Here is a 19,092-nt window from a genome sequence, read left to right on the forward strand (position 1 = left end):
TTCACACTAGACTTTTGATTATTTTTTGTGATTCCTACCTATCAAAAATTGTAGTCATGTGAAATCTTGTTAGATTCTTATCGATATATATTTTCAAAACATTAAATTTTATAATTTTTACTTATACATAATCCGAGATATTAAAAATCAAAGTACATATTGAAAAATGCAAAGTCAATCATGGTGCAATATTTAAGGAATGGAGTAAGTATGCACAAAATATAGTGATAAACTTTATACTATTTGAAAAAAAAATCTATAGAAAAAAAAAAGAAATTCCCTCATACAGTCATACTTCATTTCAATATTAATTGAAATTGCCTTGCCAAAAGAACAATAGCTATACTGATTCGGTATACTCTAAAGACACCTTTGGTACTATATTGTCAATCCTACAAGTATTTTACGTTTTTACGTGGAGTAAAACGTAAATAGAAATTTACTGATTTCATCTTTTACGGATTTGCCTTTGACTGTACAAGAATGCCTTCAATTGAAATGGAGGATCAAAAAAACACCTCATACATTTATCATGTTTTAATTTTCCTATGGTTTGGTGCAGACTGACATATACAGAAGATAGCTTAACTATGTGCTTCATTGTAAAGCATTTCACTCTTCTTGTTACTCTCATTCATTCTGCTACTGGTGGTTGTTGCATAAGGAGCATGAGAAAAGCTGCATCCTGAATCATTGCAATCGACCATTTCTGCGGGCAAGAATGGAGGTTTTTTTTCCCTACCTTATATCTGGATATACATCTTCCCCAACTGCTAGCCATGAATCCAACTCCTCATTTTCCAGACTGCATTTCTCAACTCGCAGCAGTAATCCAAACAAAATCCTTCCCTGTTTTCAAATATTCAACTAGCGATTCAAATTCCAAAAGGAAAACCATGAAGACTGAGCATAATCAAAAGTATGAAGGACACAACCCACCTTCACCCGCCTATATGACGCTAAAGTTGCCAAAGGTTCGCTTGTTTTATGCACTTGTTCTGATTGGTGATCAAAGTTGATCATCTGGCATCGATTGCATCCTCCCAATGACTATCAAAAGCAAGCATAACAAATTAACAATGCAGTTTGTGAAACACTTAACTTTTACATGACTAATAGACATTATTAAGTTGATTAATAGACATTATTAAGTTGATTAACAGACATTATTAACACTTAAACCACGAGGACTAATAATATTTTAACATATTAACAGCAGTTTGTTCCAACAGAAGCAATTAGACATGCTCCTAATCAACTTTTACAAAAAGTACACCAAACCAAGTCACAAGAAGAGTCAAATAATGTCAATTCAGACTCCAATTTTTTGTACATGTATAACCTTAAGCACTACTTAAGAACCGGGAACTGGTCTTGAATTTGGAGCACAAGCAGTTGTCAAGCAGTATACATAAGAAAATATGGAGTTGCTTGGATAATTTATTTTAAACTAACCCTTATGCTACGGCTTTTTATAACAGTTTTTATATTATTCACTCAGATAAAAAGAGAGGGGCCTCAAAATTATACAAGCATCATAAAAGTGAGGAAGTGAATCAAAAACTAAATTTCTCTTTTAATGTCAATTGATAACATAAACTTACTGCAAAATACTTGCTCCCAATTCGAACTCCTCTCCATAGATCTTCAGCATATGGCTCTCCTCCAGATATGACAAGGTTGGGGCGGAATCTCATTGCAGAAACCTGAATAATTGGTGCTCGGTCAACTTGAGATGTTTCTACAACAAATAAAGAAAGAAAACCATGACCAGTTAAATGATGTAGGCAAACATATTTCATAACTATTGTTGGCAAAAGATTGCTAAAGTAGATAAACTAGGAAGTCATGATAGAGATATATGGATGTGGAATAACTCCACCACAGGAAGCCAAATACGGGTCAAACAGTCATAGGACATATCTCTTCCCTGAACACTAGGGCAGCATCCTGTGTATGAGTAACTAACAAGAAAATTCACAAAAGTTGAAAATAGAATCGTAATGCATGCTTGAAACCTGACAGGATAAGCATAGATTACCAATTCCGAAAGTAAATCTTTTTTGGTTCTTAGTCTTCTTACCACCAGTTCAGGTAAATGATAGCCATACAGAGAATTAAAAAAACAGAATTGAGCATCACATTCAAAATTATCTCTGATAAACGATAAACTATGACTAAAAGGTAGTTGAAGTGTTAGGGAAATCTCATTATTACTAGAAAAAGGGGGCCCATATGTGGTGAACTTGTTGGTTTTGAAACTAGTTTGATATTCACTTGAAAAACTCAACACAAAATGAAAATACAGCTGCATTTTATTCAAATCTTACTGCAGAGCACACTAAACAAAGTGACAAATGCAAAAGATGGCTGGATGACTTGGAAAAGAATGGTTCAAATACATACTTGACTTTAATCTATCATTGAGATCCACAACACTTGCTTCCGATATTAGCAAGAATTGGGCTTCATTGACAAAATTTAATGAACTCTCGACATCCCTGCACGTGCCTGCAATACCCTGTTTTTTTAAAAAACAATTTGAAGCTGAGGCTCTCCAGAGAATGCATGGACGTGCAATAGCATTACTAAACCAGCTGTTGACTTCCTGGTTATAACACTGCACTGCATATCTGGCAATTGTGATTTCACCTCTTAGTATATTATGAAGTCATACAATCAGACAAGTAAAAGCAAATGCCATAACTCCATCAATCAGAGAAAAGAATAACAGCACCGCAATTTGTTTAACAAAGGTACTCCAGCATTTCAAATGAGTTTAGGAAAGAAAGCACAACATGGGGAGGGGGGGGGGGGGGGGGGGGGAATGAAACAAAATATACCCAAGTGCTATGATTACATTGAGGGTATATACACTTCCTTATCTATCTAGAATGCCAAGTTATCCTAAGAAAGAATTAAGGCCAAACAAATGACCGATTAAGCATTTAAGCAATTTATGTAACAGCACAAAGCCTACCCTATAAAAGAAGCCAAAACAAACAACAAGAACAGGAAATAAAAATGCTTCTTTTAAACCCTTTTGCTATGAGTAATATACTTCCTTTGTTCCTAAAACATTGCACCATTTTCCTTAAGTTTCATAAATATTGCACCGATTTTTTTTACTTTATAAGGACATCCAATATCTCCTAGAACACTGCAAACACTTTAAAATTTTCTAATTTCCTTACTCAGGGTTTATGGGGATTTCACATGATTTTTTGTGGTCTCCTCTCACCTTTTACCCACTTGTTAATATTTTTGCCTTCCCCCAGGGTGCAATATTTTGGGAACAGAGGAAGCATATGACTAGAAAAATACAGGTATCCCACTTTGGTCAAAATAACCCTACCTTGAGTTTAAAGATCAATAGTAATTTTATTCAGTCACTGTTTCTACTTTCTAAAGCTGATATAATGATATCATCTCATTGCATGAGCAGATGTGATAATTTCATAAAACTGAAGAGAACAAAGAATCTCAACCCATAATATAAATGAAAACCTGTGGCCATGCAACTCTATCTCTTCTCTTTCACAACAATATGATGCTGATTTCAGGAGAATCTGGAGTTTCGTTTTGCAACGTGGTGATTCAACAAACAGGATACCTTGATTCAGGTCTATAGATGTACTTATAAGACTCATATCTGGGGCCTGCAAAAACCAACAAAAGACAATTAACACACTATGATGCTTTATCTCGATGAACTGACGAAGAAAGGACATCACTCTCTTTTTACAGAGCAAGCAAAAGAAGGAAACACATACATTGGCTGCCAAGAACTAAGGTTTCCAATAATCTGAAGGAAGGGGATATTAAACAAAGACTCATGTGTAAAAACCACATCAGTGACATGACAAAACAAAAACAGGCACTTTGTATTTAGTTGACGGTTGTTCTGTAAAATCTAGTTATATGAAGGTGTGGTATAAATCACGCCCATCTCACCGCAAAGGGCGCAAACCACAGCAAGTGAGCAAGACGCAGTCTCAGTTTCATTTCTTTGAACCACAAAGTCAAAGAGCTGGGTGCAGAAAGGCAAGGAGCCCTGTTTTCCAACCCGAATGAAGAATAGTTCAGATCTCTTTTTCTTCTACCCCCCCAACTAGCCTTCGTGTGCAAACATGAATAAAAGTACGAGAAGAAATAAGTACGAGTTTGTTAATAATATGAAAAAATATAGGAAATAAACGAGTATGCATACCTGTTAACATGGATTTTACTGCAACTTATAAAGAATTCTTCACGTCTACGATGTTCTGTCCTTTCCTATTGCTTTGATTGTTGTTATATATTGGAGTAAATGACTCTCTACCTTCAGACTTCAATTGCCTTGGTTCATTAAGATTTTGGTCTTATATTATCTCTTTAAGTTTTTTTTGTGTTTGTCTCATTGTGTGTTTGCTGGTTTTTCGAAATTGCTTCTTTTCTCTCCATTTTTCCTTTTGGGTTTTTCTACTCACGCGGGAGGGCCATGCTCGGACAAAGAACAGCCTACAAAATTGTGACGGGTTATAGGGCAGCGAGAACCAGTCATGTAACAGCCAACGTGAGGAGATGGCTGTGAAATATATCACATCGTAACTGGTATTTCACAAGATGCCATCTCTGGACTATTACAAAGCGCCCATTCCATTATACAATTGCCAAGTCTTTTCCATGGAATAGACTTTGTAACGTACTATTTAGTTTTTAAGGGGTGTAAAAGAATAAATCCAAACTTACACAAATCTTCGGGTGCGGCGAGAGAGTCATTTATTCAATCTCCTTCCCGTTTTCAAAAGCATGTGCGTTATTAGTTCTATAAGAGAGATGAGTTAATATCCTGTACTACAGTACATAATATTGTTGAAGTTTTTTTAATACATATGAGAAATTCTTTTGATAAGTGATTTTTCAAGGGCCCAGCCAATTGGGCGCTTCTGGCATGATAACCAATTCAGGATGACTGACACTAATAACCTGACCTTGAATACTGCATGTGTGATGAGTGATTATATGAAAATATAAAACGTACTAAAACTAAAAGGTAGCGCACTCAACGGGGAAATAATTTTGGCACACCTCTATGTGAGCCGAGCACAAAAAACTATGCTCTCGCAGTGGGTTTGCCAAAATCAAAGAATCATTTGCCTACACAAAACACTAGATGAATTCTTGAATGTGGATCAAAGTATTAATGAAGCAACTGCTACTTATGCAGATTCTGTCAAAACTTAAACCAAACTACTCAAGGCCCCTATATGGTGCAGCCGCAACTCAAATCAGGTATATAAAGTTCAGTCGTTGACAAAGACTAGCCAGTTGTTTAACCACGATTATTTTAAGAAATAAGAGTGCAAGAACCAAAAAGGGCCAATTTCTTATCTACAACCATACATAAGCAATCGAACATAAAAGCAGTTCATAACAGCTTGAAGGAAAACACACCTTTTTCTGAGTAAGAATATCCCCACTTGGACTTCTTATAAGCCATTCACGGTCATGTAGCAGTCCTACAAAAAGAAATAAAGCACGAGAAAGGAATGCTTAAGGTAATGACAATTGCGTGTAGTAATATAGTCAAAGATTGAAAATCTGTTGAAGTAAGCCCTACACATGTGATAGCCTCCAACAAAAAAACACCCACAGGAAACCAAAAATTTCGACAACATAAGAAATAAAGTACCTGTTTTTCTCAAAGGCCAATTATCCACATCAAATCCTGCGCAAGATTTTACTGGATAAACAGTGATGGACTTCAAATACAAACCCGTGGCATTCTCCTTTTTCTCTGAATCTGCATCAAAATGGATCTCTGAGATAATGCATCAACAACAGAACTGCTGGAAAGAATTAATTCAATTAAGTAACTAGTGTGAAGTAATAATTGGCAGCAGTTCTGTTGAATTAATTCAAAATGTATCAATGGTCTCCGGAAGTTTAATTGGCAGTCTAGGAATCTAGGATCCATAAACCCATATATGCAGGAGGGCTCTTGCCAATACTTTTCTGTAAGTTCATAGACCTTCATTTACCAATTAATCGCCTGCTTTTCTTGCTCTTTGTCTGTGTTTCTTTGTCTCTGATATGATACTAAGCATCACTACAGTCTTGTTCATTATAAACTACACTGAACATGTTAACATGCTCGAAGCACTAAATTGAAAAGATTACACTTCATTCAAAAACTCAACTTCACTGATTAGAGTGCACAAACTTGACTACATGACGGCAATGCAACTGCTTGTCTAATTATAGATGTTTTAAAGAAATAACAGTACAGTTGCAAGAAGTCAACCTTTGAACAAGAAAATGTCAGACCCATGTAGCAGGCTTCTACATCTCATTGGGGTAGGCAGTACCACAAAGGAACTTATTATAAAATCAACTAGTTTCTGCATAACAAAAAATGAGATGAGTATTACAATTGGTGGTTTGAAACCTGAAAACCACATTTTATCACCGATCCTTTAGTTTGAAAAAATAAAAAGTGTCCCTCAAATAACATTCATGGAAGTATAATGGAAACTAGTACGCAAGATAGAAAAGACTGAATCAATGGGAAAAAGTTAGCATCATTTTCTTTTAGATAAATAGAACATTTTTCAAAGAGAAAGGAGTTTAACCGCATGAAAAGGCTCAAAAAGGATAACTGAAAGAATAAAATCTGGTCAGTCCACATTAAAACCGAACAACAATTTTAAGCACCACATTATCCTCCTTAATAGTTTCTATGTGCCGTATCTATATTAAGAACGACCAATCAACTTCCATGTGGAATAAAAAGATTGAAGGATTCCTATCACCTTCCAGTCTTCCACCACCACCAAGCCGTGAATTCATGCACTTCCGTGATACTATGTATATGACTGGTCGTAAAGACCCGATAAAGATTTGGGGCTAAGTTTTGTTTTAGAGTAATTTCTCAGTTCAAACATGAAATAATACAGTTTCCCGGGTTGGATTTCCACTAGTTCATTAAAAGGCTGAAGACAGCCGCATCACTGTCACTGGGCCATTACTTTGTAATTATCATAATTGCTGTTGGTGTCATCATTTTCACATAATGGAGACTCGATAGTAAATATGCAATCAGACAGAAAACAATTTGCTTGTTGACTTGCAAGAATGCGTATTATTACCTTAGCCTCCTCAAATGTTGACATGTAGCCAAAAGACACTCTAACAGCTCCTGTTGGCTTTCCATTTACAACGTCAAAATCATCCCAGCAGACATGACCAGCCTATATAGAAGGCGAGATTAATGAATAAATCAAATGGAATAGCGAACTACAGCACTGCGCGTTAAAAGCACAATAATGTAATACCTCAACATTTGAAAGGAGCTCCAAGTGAGAAAGGCCAAGGTACTTTGCACAGGCACCAGGATTACAAAAACATCCTGTCTACAGGAAAACAGATTACATCAGAGAGCAACTCCACATACAGAGTGCTCAGCCCAAACAAAACAAAATAAGTGAAAGATATGTTGCAAATCAGGTTTCTTTGCAGTTTCTTATAGTCAATCGAATTGCTTCTCACCATACTATCTCAACATACATCCCACAACTAATCAATGTACCCATTGACACCGCAGACAGAATTAGAAGGAACATGGACACATAACCTAACTGCTGACAGAGCTAGTTGGAAGCTAAACAGAGGAACACAAAGATTTCAGGTACATTACCCGCAGCTGAATTCCAGATAGAGAAGCCAATTTCTCCACCTCTCGATATCCATACCAAGAACCATCTGGGCGTTTTAAGTTGAATGAAACTATAGAGCCCTTCTTCATAGATATCTACATGATAACTTCAGGATTATTAACTGGAAAGAGACACAATGATATAGTCACATATTAAGGTAACAAGGTACAAATGCTTGATGAGCTGACTCTCAATATGTCAGTTTTCCGGTTAAAAAATTATGTTTAATCGATATATCCCTTGTTTTGTTGGTTCTTTATATAGTTACAATAGGTGAGAGCCGTGGGACCAAGGTGCACTATGGTGCACTATGTCATGTCAACTATTAAAATTTTTAATTTCTTTATGTGAGAAAAATATTCAGCAGCATCAATAGTATGAATCTAAACTAAGTGGAAAACCTGAGCTTGTCGCTTGCCTTTCTGACAATTCTATCAGCCCATCGAAGAACACTAGGTGACTAGACTCTTTAGGACACTTTGTATAACGCATTTGACTATGGCAAGTGGAAGGTAAGCATCAAACTCATCGCCACATCATCAAATCTATTTGCAGTATTCCATATACTCTGTTGTAATTTATGCTTTGATTGCAGCTTGCAATAATATACTTTTTCATGTTGGCATAGCTGGAAAAAAATAGATCTAGTTCTTAAGAAGTCAAATTTGCAAACATTTCAGGTTATGCAATAAGGGGCAGAAAAGTGGGCATAGATGGATTACTTGAGCAACTAATGTAAGGAAATTCCTTCTGTTTTATATACGACTTGTTCTTGGAAAGTTGGAATTCACCAAATGAATAATGCATATGGAGTTTATACTGCTAGACTAACCATGCTGTTATCTCCATAAATTGTACACACATCTGCTCCATTTTCATGCTTCAAGTTGGAGAGTACTCTCTTCAAATATGTTGTCAGAGATGAAGTGTGCCTTCAAATGAAAAAGTGAGAGGCCACAAGGATATGAGACAATATTTCCATTAGTAGCTAGATTTAAAGAGAATCCCTTATAGTTTTCATACGTAAAAATGTTGTATGTCACTATCTTCTCAGCAACTACATCAAAGAAGACGCACAAAAAATCTTAAGACATCTAACATTTTGGCAAGAAACCAGGTAAATGATATCTACATTAAGCTTATAAGAGCAACTCCAATGGTGAGCTACAAAGTGATGTAGCTAAGTTTGCCACATCATATTTCTAGCTATAATTTATTTAAGCTACAAACTTTCACATTAGTGGGCTACAATACCTTTGTAGCTCCCTATGATATTTAATTTTCACAATTTATTTATTTGATCCAAAATAAAGTGTTCAATATTCAATATAATATTTTGATCATAATTATACCAAACGATAGCTTCACTACTTCTTGAAAACAAATACTCCGTACAACTATTATCAAAGAATAAGAAATTATATTATTTTTAAATAAATGAAGATCAGTCTAATTTTTGCTCTCAGAATTATGTTGGACTTTTCACAAAAATATCAATTCAGGACCACTGTAACTCTGCAAAAGAAAATATACAGTACTATTAAATTGAAAGTAAAGGAATGCTACTGTTTTATTAAACGCAAGCGGACAAAAACTATACATTGTTTTATAAAACGGACAAAGCATGCTTCTGTACTCTTCCTTTCTATGCAATTACTAGTACTATACTTTATTTTATTCCCCAAAAGTGGAGGGACCACATTAAAAAAACGAAAATGGTGCATGTATTTCACGGACCAATAGCTTTTTTCGTTGAACTTCACGCGTGATTACGGTTAATTCGTCTCTTTCCCTTTTTATTTTTTGAGCTACCTGCCCAAAATAGCTATAATGTTTTAGTAGCTGTTGACATCATTGTTGTAACAATGGTGGGCTACCTGCTCATGTATTCCTTTTTTTCGTGAGCAGGTCCATTTTCCAACCATTGGAGTTGCTCTAATAGGCTTTGCAACTTAGTAGTGAACTAGTAAATACAAATAGTAACATATTCTCCAGATAATACGAAACTATTTCTATCTAATTTTATAAGAAATTTCATACAATTTTTCACACAAAATAAAAGATCTTGCAACCTTTACAAGAAACATCCTTAATTTTATTTATTTAACAAAAACTTAAATAAGAAAGACACCAATGAGGGTTCACTCATATACAAATAATATCTGTAATTTCCTTGTCCATGACATTTTAATCATATATAACTAGACATCTACAAGAAAGTCTGAAACGGGAAAAAAAGTTTATTTAAGGTAGGAAAAATTCCATACCGGGAGATGGAGGAAATAGTATGAGTGTTCATTACTTTGAAGCCATGACGAATGGAAGCAATACTTAAGAAAGATGTAGTTCCATCCTCAAAAGATTCCTCAATTCCATCTCTGTGCTTGACAAAGTCCACATCAGCAATTGATGCCGCTACAGTTCCTGCAATGATCAATTGGTTTCAAAAACTGTATATTAATAAAGCTCTTTACAATAAATGTTATACGACTTCTTTTAAAATAAATCACAAGATAGACTCTGCTCTCTAGGAGTGAGACTGCATACACCTTGACCTTCCTACACACACCTTTGGTTATATGCTTATATCAGGATTGAGTTGATATTGATGGTACAAAGATGAGAGGAAATATAAACCTATAACACTTAGGTCATTTGGCCTATTACAAGCTAAAATTTATGTGTAAAACTAAACTTCTGAATTTGCACAGTTAACGGTTTTAATTTCATACTCAAATTTTGTTGTTATAGTTATAGGACACTCTTGCTCTATATCTGTTATAGACCCAATCATTTCTGCAGGAGGAATACCCATGTCAGTCCACAGTTGAGGTGGGTGATTGATAATGTCAAGTGAGGTGATGAAAACTAACGGATCAACAATCCATGCAGGAAAGTTCTTAAGTAAATCTAGACTACATACCCCCACTAAAGTAAGTCTTCTTCAGCAACTTTGCAGCTTCTGAAACCCAGAAACAAAAAGGGATTAGTAATACATTTTTTCCTTTTATAATATCATGGCTAACTGCAGATAAAATATGATATCACGTAAAAGTGTAAAGAATGTAATCACAAAATGTCATATATGCATGGTTTGTATGTATTTCTAAATACCCCTACATTTCTAAATAAAAACTTCATACTCTCATTAGGAATGCTCCAGTTATTGCTCTTCATATTCCTTTACTAGTAAAATTCCCTGCACTGCTTACTCACCATATCCTTCGACAAGAATAATATGTATCATCCATGTACCAGAGAAGTAACAAACAAAAATTTGGACAGCATACATGATAGACAGAAAAATTAATAAAATAGAGCTGAACAGAACACGCTAAGGCTTTAACTGTCAGTATACCAGATTATGATCACGGAAAGAATGATTTGGATTGAATGATATTGTTTGAACATGATAACTTCCTTACGAAGAAAACTTCTTAACATACGCAATCTTACAATCGCATAACTTGATAAATGAAACAATCAATCAAATTATTTGTTGTCCCAATCCCAACATTTAACTAAAAAATCTATTACTCACTCTATATCGGAGAGATGACAAAAATAACGGAACAGTTAAAGTTTCTCAAGGTATAGTTTAAACTGCACTGGATGGTCTGGATCTGAACAAATAATATACATAGGCGTTGAAAGAAATACAATAAATTATTTCTTCTTATTCCTTTTCGCTCCCAAAACATGTTGAACAAAAATGAGCATTATGGAATAAATTACTGCATAAAACGCTAAAAGCCAGTTATCCAATATATCATACACCTCCCGCCCTCCATGTCTCACACAAGAGGTTTCAAGTTTGTATTTCAATCATAATGACCTAGAAACATCGGAACAGTGAACTCTTCTACAAAACTTCCATCACAAAAGTTAAAAGTACTCCACACATTCAGTCATTGCCAGAAGGCCCAGAACTTTTCCGCATATTATCACCCCTCCTTGATCATCTATTTCTCTTCTCACTCCAAATCATTAACCAACATAAATTAGTAAAAAGAATCTCAACGTAGCAACTCTACACAGTCAGTTACCATTTCGGACAATGAGAGCACCAAGCCCAGTTGGATAGCCAAATATCTGTAGACAAAAGAAGAAATGTGAAATGAATCAGGAGTCATCCATATACACTAGTAGGAGAAACTTGATAACTACCTTATAGAATGATAGAACAACAAAATCAGCAGGATATTTCGATAAATCGGGTGGTTCTGTTGCACATCCTTTGGCAGCATCTATCAAGACAAGCCAGCGACCCCTTTCCAAAAGAATATTCAAAAGAGAAAAATCAAGATATTCTACATGAAAGGTATGAGATCCAAAACAATCGTACATTGGATAGTTGAGGAGGGGGGGGGGGTATAGAACCAAAAAAACAATTTTTCTTTAGATGCACCAGCATAAGTAAAACACAAATTTTGCACAAGATGTAAAGTAAAGGATCCAACAAAAAGTTTATACATTCCACCAGAAATAAAATATACAAATCAAAACTCATCAACAGAAAAGATTCAAAAGAAGGATGAAGAAAGGTTGGCTTTCTGAAGTGTGGAAGATGGTCAAATTGGCAATATGGTGGTACACATGAAAAGAAAGAACCCAGCGGATCTTTGATGGTATAGCTTCCCTCTTCAAGTTCTGAAGGATTTTGAATAGCTGGAGTCAAGTATATGATATTGTAGATAAATTGCTCCATGATAGTTCGAGGCATGAGATTTTGTCCTTTGGCCTCCTTTGTACATGAATGACACTCCCTTTGTGTTTTTCTAACACATCACAATACTACTATAAAAGAAACATACAGATCATCCTCCGTCATCCAGGTTGCAACATCTGTCAAGGAAAATTTCGAAGTACTATAATTCCACTTCAGACACAAAACTCAAAGATTGGATAGGTTTATTGACCTCCGTAGAAGCATTCTCCCTTTATTCTTCCTAAATCTCATGAAGGTGATCAGCATATGCACCATATGATGATAAAATCCTCTGGAATCTCCTAATACAAAAGTATCTGCTCCAATGCTGCCCAGCCACCTCATAATGCAACAAACACTAGTTGCCTACCTAGTTATAGTCCACCAACATCAAATGCATGCACTTATTAGGGCTCCAAATCTGAAGATTATCATCAACTAAGACTTAAGCCTGCCCAGCAAAACATGCCATCTGGGCAAAGGCTTTGTTGGCTTTCCTTCTTCAAAGGCCTCAGCTTACAAAGGAGGCTACAAGAAAGCCAAAGCCTAAGCGGATTTTGCAAATAATAACATCATTTTAGAAGAGAAAAGCCCGTATCAATCTCCTATCCAAGTCCTCCTATCCTAAAAATCAAAAAACACACAACTCTCACCATTCCTAGCAGATTAGTCAATTCACCTAACTCCTACTCCAATAAAGGCGAGGAAAGTGATCAAGAAAGGATTATACAAGGGTCCTCCCATAATCTGATTTTAGTACTCATAACCTATGCCTAATCATGGGGGGGATATAAAGGCTATACCTGGATACGGAATTCTGTAGATTGCAATAGCAGGAGTTAGTGCTCGCAAACTGCTCTGGCTGTTACTGGAACCAAAACTTGATGCCATAAGGAGTCGGCTGAAGAGAAAAACTACCAAAACCACTTCCTCAGCAAGTAATATTTTCGTAGATAAAAAATCAATAGACACTATACCTAGTTCTGAGAAAATATAATGGCTTTACTGATGCTATAAACTTTCATAAGCTGAGATAGCAGGAGTGATGCTTGCAAAGTTGCAAGCACATCTGAAGTTCCGAACTGTAATGCTGGAGTGTACAACTCCTCTTAACCACTCAATGGCATAAGGAATTGAACTGAAGAGAGAACTTCCATAACCACTTTCCCATGAAGTAGATGTTTAGAGATGCCAAATTCCAAGACCAAATCCTCTCTCTTTAAGTCTGTAGAATACGATCCTCTTTCTTTAAGTCTATACACTATGTCCCACACAACAAGATGCTCCCTTCTCCCCTCCTAACTCCTCACCGAAGGAAGTACCCAATGAGAGTCATGTGAAACTCCTGGCAACACCTACAGAATCCTGCTATGGGAGAAGTGAGGGAGATGCTAGACAGACAAGACTAGATAAGGGTGATATTTTATGACCTCCAGAAAGACATAAGCTCCCTTCCACCGTTCCACCCATAAAGTTTCTTGGATATTGGGTCAACCACTAGGTCCAAAAACGATATCTCTGACGATTAACTCTAAACAAAGTCCAAGGTAAGCATGAAAGAGACATTGAAAAACACAAGCAACAAGAGCAGCAAACTTGTTAAGAACATAGTAGCACAGCAAAGTTACAGGGATTTGGATACCATTTTAGTTCATTGTATTATCAATTATAATTCAGACCATAGTTGAACAACAGACAGCATTTATGTATTTGTAGTCTTCTGTGCATCCTCAAATGGCATAGAAGATACAAGAATCAGTAAGACTAATCTATAATCCATATGCCATCTAATTAGATTAATTAACCAAAATAAACTGTAGAAGTGTAAATCCAATAATAAAATCCATGTGATATGATAAAAAGTTGGCATACTTGGTCAGGATTGTATCTTTAAACGTGTCCTCTGATTGCTCCTTGACAGCTCTTATAAGATCAAGGTTGAACCTCACGCCCGAAAAATTGCATTCTGATGGAAAAGCAAACAAATGACATGCATTGCCTGCACAACATGCAACCAGAAGCCCAAAAGATAAATGTCAAAGACCCTCTAAAAGATCAGAAAGTTGTCAAATAAAAATTAGAATTTATAGCAAGAAGAAAGTTGTCAATATGTTGAGTTTAAGCCCACATCCACAAGGGACCACAACTACAAAGCATGAACAGTAAGGTTACTAAGGTACACAAGTCGACACATGGGTGTCCCTACAAAGCAACGCATAAACAAATCAAGCGAGAGTTGCATATAGTTGGGCTATGTTACTCGCACTCGGGTACCCATGTCGGATACGGGTACGTGTCCAAGCGTCCGACTCAGCTATTTTGTGAAAAAGTTCCATGATTTAGGTCCAAAATGAAGTGTCTGGTATCCATACCCAAGTCCCAGTGTCGAGGATCCACCACGGCTACTTGAGGTAAAATGAAGAGTCCAAGTAACATTAGTTGGGCAGTACCTTGAGGCAGGACCGTACGCCAGGCCTATGGGATCGGATATGGTCTGGTATGGGTTTGCTTTAGCAAGGACGCAAACCCATAAAAAACTTACTCACTTCTCTAGTAAAAAACAGTAATTTTTGTACACACAACAACAACAACAACAACAACAACAACAAAGCCTTAGTCCCAAAAAATATAAAGTACACAGAACATAAAGTATAAAAAATATTACCTGAGGAATCGTCTTCCATGTTTCTACTGTCATTCCTCCTCTGTATAGTATGTTGCGATACTTTAAACAAAGTTCTCTTGTCAGTCGAAGATGTATCCTGATCTACACGTTCCTCTACATCTACCGCAAGAGCTACAGATCCATGGTTCAACGCATACCTGAAGGTAATTGAGTTTAGCCTCAGATGTTAACAAGAATAAGTTGAAGGGTACAAATATCCCACGACAAAAACAATAAACAAAAGTGTCGAGCATACATTTAAACATGACATTGCAATCACGTAGATACAACAAAGAAAAGTATCATATTAGATGCCTTCCTATTAAACAAAATGGTCAAAGATGTAGCAGGAAATTCAGAAGAAGAAAAAAAGTTCTGCTGGTACCCTTTCTGGCAAAAACCAGAAGGTTTTGAAAGCAAATCATGAATAAATTTTTGACACATACTTCCTTCCGAAAGAACCAACAGACAATAATCACTCACATACTATGACCGAGGAGCTTTGCGATTTAAGATCAGAAAACCAACTACATAATATAAGAGAAAGTAAAATTGAAAACATTAAATAAGACATCTACAACTGAAGGACTCATTACAAGCTTCAGCACGATCAAAAAAAAGTCATTTCATCTCCCCAAACACATAGAGGAAGCAGTTGCGTCATCAAGCACCAGTACCCATGTATTACATGAAAATTTTATGAATAATAAAAATAAAAAACATACATTTCTCCAAACACCACACCCCCCCCCCCCCCCCCCCCTGTGAAGGAAAACCAGTGAGATTCATAAAAGACGGTTGAAATAGTTAAGTTCCACAAGATAAAGACGCTGGTTATACCCTTGTCTAAGTTGTCTTATATCCATTCAGCATTAAAATGTAAAGAGGACCCATATGTAAGATATGACACTACTTAAACAACTCTAATAGGGCATTTAAACCACTTTACATGTTCAAAGGCCTAAAAATAGCAAACATTCCTTCACATATTTAGGCTAGTCGAGGATAGTGCATACTCTCTTATCCCAATGACGCTATTGTGGTTCTCCATTGTGTACATGAAGTGACTCTGACTGCTCCAAGGAAAGGCCTCTCCAACAATCTTTAAAGCAGATGTCGCTCCAGAAGTGAAAATGCACTTGTATTCTTTTGCAGAAGCATTAAAATAGTCTAGAACCTACCAAACACACAATATATCATGATCAATTGCAAAATAAGAGCATCACAACTCAATAACAACACTGAAGTTACACCAATTTTTAAGTGTATTTGATCAACTAAGTAATTTACATTGCCAAAAAGAAAGAGAAAAATGCAGCTGGCCTAAAACTTGAGTTAACATTAAAAGGTAGTAGATAGGCGAGTCTATCTTACCTGCTGACGACACTCTCTTATGATTTCAGAAGTAGCCAAGCTGGAGTCACTTTGGCTGTCTATAGTCACCCAACATTAAGGAAAAACATTTACGGTATTGCAACTCAAAAGCAAATGAAGTTCCAGCTGGATAGCTGATTGATCCTATCTTTCATGTTTTGGACACACCATGACCATATCCATTAAAATTTTGTTATTCTATCTCTTCAATTCTTTCTGTCGCTCGGCCCTCGGGTAACTGACGTGAGCTCTTAAGTTCCTTCTTTCTGCATGTATGTGCATTCAGGAAGCAGCAGAATCCAAAATACCAAACTCATCTGACGGGAACGCTTATAGGAAATCTAGTTCTAATTGTGAAATGGTTGCTACACCAATTGCGTGGGGAAATTGCAAAGTTTGTTACTTGTCATTTTCTGGAAAAGGGGAGGCATGAATTGTACTCCCTCCGTCCCAATTTACTCGTTACACTTATCTTTGTACAAAGTTTAGGTGATAAGTGGTTGTTTAATTATCAATAATTATTTTATTGAAAAAGTAGATGTGATAGGAGTTAGTAGGGTATTTTTTTAATTGAATGAGAGAGGGTGTGGGGACAAAAAATAGTTAGTGGGAAGAGAGAGACATATAATAATTGTGGGGTCATTCCTATTTAGAAGTGTAACAACTAATCTGGGACAGACGAAAAAGGAAATTGTAACAACTGATATGGGACGGAGGGAGTAACTTTTTCCCCTTTTGTTTAGTGTGAAAATTTACAAAGTTGATTTCTACTACAAACTCATCAAAGGACATACTTCCAGAAAAGTTAAATCTTCTTAGAGTTCAAGCCATTCGTCATTGAAACAAATGTAAGAAGCTAAATTTTGTTTGAAAGAAAAATCAAATGAGATGATGGTTAATAACATTAACACCATTTTACCAACAACAAACAAACAAAGCAAAACATAATTAGAAGAAAGCAATAATGTACGGATACGTGGATTTCCATAAACATTAGAAGTAAGGTCCTTGAAAATTGCTTCCATTTGTAGCTCAGAATACAAAGTAGCCCCAGCATGATCCAAATACACAGTATCTACAAAACCACAGTGGCGATAACAAAACACCCTTGTCAAGAATTAAACTTTTCTTCCCATTTGAATATGATTAAGCAAATTCTACCGTAAAAAATTATTCTTTGATTGGAAAATCTTAGTAGTGAAACCATTACCTAATCTCTTGAATCCAGTAGCTCGTATTTCGTCTATACTTTTGGGACCATCTGGGTACCCATAATCTTTGCCAAATTCTTCCAAGAACTGTTCTTTGTCCATTTCCATCACTTTGCAGCTACAAAATTATCAAAATGATTTCAAATAGAAATATAATCACTCGAAAATTTCCATGGCGTTCAGAAATCGAAGCTAATAGTGAAATCAACTACTGTAAAGATAATACTTCATACACACATAGCTTGATCAAATAAGAATCTACAACATTAATGACAATCATCAGCTTGAACCAATTCCTCCCATTTCTCATAAAAGGGTCTTAAATCATAACTAATGCACAATATATTCATCAGAAGTCCACTTACCCCAATAAATTAAATCTTCTAAAACAATATACTCAGTAATTCGCACTTACCAAAAACCTATAATAATTTAGGACTTCATGATCAGATCACGCTCGATTTCGTGTTATTAATATTTAGTTAATGGTTCTACATAGGCTAATCTACTCCACCCTTCCGGCTGCATACATCATTTTTCGTAACTAGTCTACTCGTAATTGATTGCAACTTCATGCCATAATCTCAGTGATACCACTTTATAAATGGTTCATTCGGAATATACACAAACTTTTGACAATGAACAAAGTACGCAAACTTGAAATATAAACAAAATTGAGAATAAAATGGAAGAGAAACTAACCTTAATTAGATAAAATAGTTGAAATTGAAATCCAATTTCGGCATAAACTTGATGGAGCTTACCTCAAAATGTCGAATAGAGGAGTAAGCTATTGAGAAGGAGGGTGGTGGCGTGGTATTGTGGTGTGATGTGTGAAGTTAATTGGAGGAGACGGAGGTGGGTAAGGCGTCGGAGCTGGTGGCGCCGATGGTTTTGGCGGTGGATTTGATGTTGCGTGTTGCGTTCAAGTGTTCAACTGAGTTGGGTGGGAGATGACAAATTTGCTTCGTGGGTTTCGAAGAATGGGCCACGGAGGAAAGCGGACTATCCATTTAGAGCTACCAAAAGTTGATCTGACATTACGTAGTGAGATGGAATACGAATCGGGCAACAAATTACAATTACTCCCTGATTTGGGAGGAAGTATTAGCCCATATAGCATATCACAAATTCTTATTTATAATGGGTGTACAATAAATATTGTACATCGGGGTAAAAGTTGACTCAAAATGCTTAAAAGTTACCTTTATATGTGTAAAAGTTATCTATTTTTTAATGATAAATTTTTTCATTTGAATAAAAATTATTTCTTCAAAATCACTAATAATGTATAAATTAATCATTTAACTCTTTAAAATGTTTATCTATCAACTTTTTAATTTTTATAATATAAAAGTTACAGAAAAATAAGTTAAAGTTACAAAAAAATGCATAAAAGTTATCTTGGTGTACAATAAATTTATTGTACACCTTGTG

At 35.8% G+C, this 19,092-nt stretch overlaps 1 protein-coding gene across 2 annotated transcripts; it reads right to left on the reverse strand.

Annotated features, from left to right (window-relative positions):
• Nucleotides 1-213: 213 nt before the first annotated feature.
• On the reverse strand, nt 214-18,656 carry LOC110784245 (molybdenum cofactor sulfurase). 2 transcript variants are annotated; one of them, XM_021988673.2, is made up of 23 exons: nt 18,420-18,656; nt 17,655-17,773; nt 17,421-17,519; nt 16,445-16,503; nt 16,087-16,247; nt 15,071-15,228; nt 14,278-14,404; nt 11,865-11,967; nt 11,744-11,789; nt 10,621-10,659; nt 9,965-10,121; nt 8,530-8,629; nt 7,679-7,792; nt 7,317-7,394; nt 7,131-7,232; nt 6,287-6,383; nt 5,675-5,785; nt 5,437-5,501; nt 3,508-3,659; nt 2,407-2,633; nt 1,605-1,741; nt 940-1,050; nt 214-849 (listed from the first exon to the last, which is right to left on the reverse strand). In XM_021988673.2, exons 2-23 carry the CDS (start codon nt 17,761-17,763, stop codon nt 739-741), a joined length of 2,463 nt encoding a protein of 820 aa, XP_021844365.1. In that variant the 5' UTR covers nt 17,764-17,773; nt 18,420-18,656; the 3' UTR covers nt 214-738. The 2 variants fall into 2 exon arrangements, with proteins under 2 accessions (XP_021844365.1, XP_021844364.1); XM_021988672.2 differs by having other exon boundaries at nt 18,358-18,656.
• Nucleotides 18,657-19,092: the final 436 nt, after the last annotated feature.

This window comes from Spinacia oleracea, chromosome 4 (genome assembly GCF_020520425.1).
Source record: "Spinacia oleracea cultivar Varoflay chromosome 4, BTI_SOV_V1, whole genome shotgun sequence".
In the NCBI taxonomy this organism is placed as follows: domain Eukaryota; kingdom Viridiplantae; phylum Streptophyta; class Magnoliopsida; order Caryophyllales; family Amaranthaceae; genus Spinacia; species Spinacia oleracea.